Source organism: Microchirus variegatus (genome assembly GCF_963457635.1).
Source record: "Microchirus variegatus genome assembly, chromosome: 13".
In the NCBI taxonomy this organism is placed as follows: domain Eukaryota; kingdom Metazoa; phylum Chordata; class Actinopteri; order Pleuronectiformes; family Soleidae; genus Microchirus; species Microchirus variegatus.
This window is the reverse complement of record NC_139814.1, coordinates 23,074,157-23,080,565: the sequence shown is the minus strand read 5'-3', so window position 1 is coordinate 23,080,565 and position 6,409 is coordinate 23,074,157. Positions and strand designations below refer to the sequence as shown.

The window sequence follows — 6,409 nt, the reverse complement described above, 5'->3', positions numbered from 1 at the left end:
CTTGAAAGCAAAACAAAAAACAAACGGAAAAAAAAAAGAACCTGTCCCAGTGTGACGGATTTATAGCAAAACAATCAGCTGCAATTAGTGAACAGTTATGAGGCACTATACAGTCATTTTGGCAGTGCAATTTTCAGCCTACCCTGGGGTACAGCCTTGCTTTTGATGGTCCACAACAACATGTCGAACTTTGTGGCATAGGGCAGATGGCCGAAAAAAACGCTCACAGAAAGCACTAACACTGACGATGAATCAACCCCACCCTCCTCGCAAACCCTTCCTTCTTCTCTGCTGGGACAAATGAAACTGGCACAGGTACAGCACTGCTACATCACTACAATGTGGAAACAGAATCTTTTTTTTTTATTATTATTATTATTATTATTATTATTCGACTAACAGCTATAGCACAGTCTGGAGAACCCGTCTGTGGGGGTGCCTCCTGTCGTTGGATGAGGAATGGCTGGATGACAAAGCAGGGCGGGGGGGTGAAGAGAGGACGGTCTAGCGGCGCTTGTCGTACGTCTGTATTGTGCTCCACTCGTACGAGTCTGCAGAGACGGAGAGAGAGAGAGGGGAAAAAGTGTCTTAGAATAAACATTTTGCCGTCTTTATAAAACTCCTAGAACGGTGGTTCTCAAACGTTTCCCAATAAGATAATTTGCCCTCTCACCATCCTCCTCTTCTTCACATGTACTTCATACACTTGTATAGTGAAATTAGATTAAGATTGAGTTATTTAGTGTATTAACTTTACGGGTGCTACCATCTTGTGATGATATCCTACAGAAGAACTGCATGAATGTGCGTTTTGCATTTTGGAGCACGAGCTTACTACACTCTTAGAAATAAGGGTTCCAAAAGGGGTCCTTCTACAAGGGCTGAGGTTCTACCTGGAACCATTTGCTTCTGAAAAAACCCTTGGAGGGTTCTTTGTAACACTAATGGTTCCAGTAAGAACCATTTTGATCCAGCGAACCCTTTAAAACCCCTTTCCTGAATATAGGATTTAAAAAGGGTTCTTGGTGGAACCCTCCAAAAGGGTCCAGGTAGAACCTTTATTAAAAGGTTCTACCTGGACCCAAAAAGGGTTCTCCTATGAGGACAAGCCGAAGAACCATATGTGGTTCTACTTAGCACTTTTATTTCTAAGAGTGTATGCAAACAAAGACAAAACCCTATATGCATTTTTAAAGACCTTTTTAAAGTATAAACTACTAGAAGAATATCGTTGATGTTTTTCTTACCTGGCTCCTCTTGGCTTCTTTTCCCCATCAGTCCAACAAAGGAGTTGATTTTATGCCCTTTAAAGAAAATACGTTTGAGTTTAGTAGAAGCATTTTTTTTTTAAGTTAGCAGCAACTATAGCATTAGCCAAAAATCCTATGTTATAGATATTCTAATGTATTTTGACATTATTGTTTCATGAATTCAAATCATTACATATGGTTTCCACAAATTGTACCTTCGGATTGTGACGCTAAAGGGGTTAGCGTTAAGCGTTAGCAACCGAATCTAGGCCGGGTATTGATTTTGTACGACAAACTCTGACGTCAAAAGCAAAGGAAAACTGAAGAAAGACGACACGGTGAACAATAACAGCACATAGAAAAAGCCACAGGCTATATTTTGAATTTATGGTGAAATAATCAGGTACAAGACAGATACAGAGGCTAATGCTAGCTTGTTTAGGCTAACGTGAGCTCTGTAGCATTGGCTGCCATTTTCAGTCTGTGAGGAAATATCTGTCACTTTTTTTAAATCAATGTTTTCATAATATTAGGTATAACGTGAAGACAATGTTGAAGTGTTCTCAACCTGTATTCTCTTGAATGTCCAGGAGGGGGAGACGCTGCTGCTTTGTATGCAAATCTACGAGGAAAACGGGCCAAATTCTCACTAGTTTAGAGTCTGAATCATTAGTTTCGGATCTTCTTTAATACAGCATGGCATCCATTTAGTAAATTATGGTCCCATTTAGAATTAAATACATGATAAACGCATTAGCGGTGAGTCAAAATGTCAGTTTAGTATCGTCGTCCTTCCTTGTGCAACGTGATAAACAATACGCTAAGGCGGATATTGATATTTAAATTAATAAATTAAGGGGATTTTCAGTTGCCAGGCGTTGCTACTTCATGTCTCCTCAAGGTGGCGCTTCTCAAACAAAAGAGGCAAACATGGGCAGAAGTTACCTGGCCAAAGAATATGGAGTTTACAGCGTTATATTAGCAGAGAAAGCTACGTTAAGAGATGCTCCATCCACGTTCAATACCTTTTTTTTTTAGACTTTGCACACTTTGTTCTGTATGTCGTGAACGAATAGTTTCCCGAACCACTTAGATTCAGATCGTGTCGGATTGAACAACGCGTCGTTTTCATATTGAAATCCCAGTTATGCAGCGCGGGGGTTGATGAATAAATGATCTGTAAATGGTGTCATTAATTCACGCGGTAGAATATATAGATAATGCTTTGGTTTGTCGTGTGGAAACGCTTTATTCATCATCATCAGGTTCTAGAAGATCCATTACACAGTGAAGGAGCTCGACTTTAAAATGGAATCCATCCATCAGCGCTTCTCAAACTTTTCATACCAACTTGGAACATTATTATCACTAACTTTTTCACAGGAGGCAGATTTATTGCCAGTAAGATAATTACTGATAATAACTCTCTCATCATCATCATCATCATCATCATCATCATCCTCTTCTTCCTCATATATATGTCTCACACTGGGATTGTGACATTAGATTAAGATTAATTATTATTATTTATTATTATTCTCGGGTTAAAAAAAATCCTCAACTGTACCACTAGAGGAATCTCGCGTACCACTGGTGGTCCACGCGCCACAGTTTGAGAACCATGTCACGATATGACACAAATATAAACCATAGAAATTATATATTCTATTGCACCTTGTAAACATATAATAAATATATTTTTTTAATGCAGTTTTCAGCTTTAATTGTAATATTTAAATAATAAGGAGATAACATTACATCAAGATTACAGATAATAACATAATGTTTTTACTGTAGAAATAAGACGGCGTTGCCATAATATCTGTTACAAATGTGATTAAGTGTTACCAGGGTTTATTTATTTTTTAACCTCTTATGATGAAACAGTGAGGCAGAAATACAGAAATTCCGGTTTGCAGTGATGGACAATCCCACTGCAGACTGACTGAGGCTCCTGTCACTTCTGCTTAACACATCGTAATATAGAGGAAAAAAAAAAAAAGAAAGAAGAAGAAGCATGTGAATGCAGGATTGGATTGGATTTGGGGGGCGGGGGGGGGTTATGAAACCACGGAGACCCCCGAGGGAGCAGCGTCCAATTCATTCATCAATATATGCATTAGACTGATTAGAGGTTACTGTAACTGTTTTGCATAATATGGCTTTGTCACTAAAAACATAACAACGTAGAGGAGAGATATGATTATTTTTCTTTTTACAGTTTGTGTAGTACACTCTTAGAAATACAAGTGCTAAGTAGAACCATATAAGGTTTTTAGGCTTGTCTTAACCCTTTTTGGCTCCAGGTAGAACCTTTTTATAAAGGTTCCACCTGGAGCCCTTTTGGAGGATCCCACCAAAAACCCTTTTAAAACCCTTTATTCACGAAAGTGGTTTTAAAGGGTTCTCTGGATCAAAATGGTTCTTACTGCAACCATTAGTGTTACTAAGAACCCTTAAAGAAAGGGTTTTTCAGAAGCAAATGGTTCCAGGTAGAACCTCAGCCCTTGTAGAAGAACCCTTTTGGAACCCTTATTTCTAAGAGTGTGTAGAATTCTCAGCGTCCTCGTCGTCGTCGTCGTCGTGTGAGTGAAGGATGAAAAATACGTCGCTCCCTAAATCCATCACAGACCATAAACAATCCAATTTAACTGGCGTGTCCTTGGGAGCCATTGATGGCAGCACTCTCTCCCTCGCCCTAATGATGAGTGACTTACAGTCTGCTTATACGGAATAAATTAGACGTATACTTGTTGTTGTTGTTATTATGATGCTGCCGTGCACTGTGTTTGCATCACTCCAGTGGGTGAAAGGGAGAGAAAAAAAGAAAAAAGAAAATCCCCTCCTCTTCATCCTCATCCCTGCTGGACTCTTTATCTCTGTCCTTTTCTGTCGCACACACAGTGTTTTTCCCTCGCGACAAATCAACGCGGCGCAGACAATTTAATTACTTAAACCCAGTGACACGATTATAAATAAATAACTTTATTCCTATTAGTAGGTGTGAATCCACACTTTAAAAGCTTTTTATTGAAGCCTTTTTAGCTCTTTGTGCGTCACAAATCATTTTCCTCGTGAATTACCCTAAAAGCCAACACATGCTCATTAAATTTAACAAATACGGTGGTGCAGCACTGTAACGTCTGTCTTTTTTAAAGGTTTTGGATTCATTAAGAAACCTGGTTTGGAGTTTATAATGGTTTCAATTTCAATTTCATAATTACGACTAACTGAGACGGCATTCGGGCAGGGCTGCTAAAATCTCTGCTACGGCCCTGCACGTTAATATCTTTGAGTAGTCTTTCAGATTGTGAGAAACTGAGCTGCTGATACAGGTGTAAAAAAAATGACTCTGCACTTACTTTTGCGGGTGATCTGTGAGTTTGCTGTTTTGAGGAGAGACAGAGAGAGAGAACATGAAGAAATTAGGATTAAGAAGAAGAAAGAAGAAGAAGCTGTTGTATGAGGAAGATCAGCTCTCACCCATTGAGCGTTTCCCCATCAGGCCGATGAACTGATGCGGCCGCGGCTTCCTCGTCATCCTCAGGAGGATTTCTCTTAAGGGGTCGTTGGGGATCCAGCCGTCCTGAGTGAGCAGACAAACAGAATTTTATTACGCACACCGACTTGGTTATGGATTTGATTAACCCTTTTTTTTCATTCTTGCACTTGTGCTGATGAGCTGGACGAGAGCCAAGCACCAGATAAGTCATTATCTATAAAAAAGGACGCCACCACCAATAATCCACGCACAGTGTGACGATGATGAAGGTCCAACTTTCACTAAGTGTTTTTTGTTTTTTATCTCTAAAATATGCATGAAAAAAAGAGAAAAATAACAGCAGCAGATCCACAGTCTTAAGGTTTTTTGGCTCGACTCCAGCTCACAATGTCAAACACGCACAGAATGGAGATTATTCAGGGTTCAGATCAGTCGCACTTAAGAGCTTTAACTCATTTTTCTTTCACTGGAGCACTCCGACCACATCTGAAAACCTAATTTCCTCATGTTCTGTAACCAAGAGGAGATGCTTTCACTCATTATTTGATTAACTGTTGAATTATTGGAAGCATATACATGGATGAATTAGCTGTATCCTGTATATTTCCTCACTTTTGCAATAAAAGCAGGCAAAGTGTCACCATTATACTAAAAAATAGACCTTTATTTCAATATAATCTGCTCTCAAATCTAATAATTCAGTAGTAACTAGTGATATTTAGCGTCTACATGTGTAGAGGGAGTAAAAACATCTGGATCAGCTCATATTTACAGATATTTTATCACTATTGCTGCTCAGAGAAGTGAAAGTTTCACTGCTTATTTTTGTTTAAAACTAAATCTGTACATTTGATTGTTAAACGTAAACATAAAGTAATTTAATCCAGGAAATATCTACTGGGATTAATCATCTCGATCTTCCATGGATGTCGTCTCCAAAATGAGCCACTAAAAATAGTTCACTGTTATTTAAACTAAGAAAATGTCAGATATTACACAGTTTTTGTGTGTAAAATTATCGAGAAGAAGTACCTGAATCTGATTACTACTCGTCCAGTAGTCAGCCTCCTCTTTCGGGTCGTTCTCGCAGAAAACTTGGACGACGGCGAAAAGGACCATTAAAGCCGGTAAAATCAGCAACTTCATGACGCCAAAAACCGTGTTGTTTTGTTTTAAATTCACTGTCAGTGTTCGTCAAACAACAACAACAACAACAAAAGCAAACTTTAAAAAAAAAGAAAGAAAAAAAGGTCAACTGGTGAGGTTTTTACGCACGAGCAGCAGCAGCAGCAGCTGGACTGGACTGTGCGCGCACTGGTTTCTCACAAGGAGATCTTTAACAGTAGTCCATAGCGCGTGAGTGTGCGTGCGTGCGTGCGTCAGTTTGCGGTGTATCTCTGCACACAGCGCTCAGCCTCCCGTGCGCTCCGGTGCGTCCTTTCCTGTCCTGTGCGCATGAGACTGTGCGTGCGCTCCTATATAGCACAGCGAGCGAGTGTTGCTTAGTAACGGGCGCTACAGTAGCGCGCGCGCGAGTACAGGTCTACTCTCATCCAGTCACGAGTTGCGCAGAAGTAATGAGGATACTTTTTTTTTTTTTTTTTTTTTTTTTAAAGTGAAGTTACCGGTAAGAAACACTCTCGTGTGTGTCATCACA

General features: G+C 39.6%; 1 protein-coding gene across 1 annotated transcript; it reads right to left on the bottom strand.

The window, feature by feature from the left end:
* Window positions 1–504: 504 nt before the first annotated feature.
* Window positions 505–5,898, bottom strand: tac1 (tachykinin precursor 1; the record flags this gene model as incomplete). The annotated part of the gene is made up of 5 exons (XM_083899903.1): window positions 505–551; window positions 1,248–1,304; window positions 4,613–4,636; window positions 4,734–4,836; window positions 5,785–5,898. 5 exons carry the CDS (start codon window positions 5,896–5,898, stop codon window positions 505–507), a joined length of 345 nt encoding a protein of 114 aa, XP_083756029.1.
* Between the last annotated feature and the right edge of the window lie 511 nt (window positions 5,899–6,409).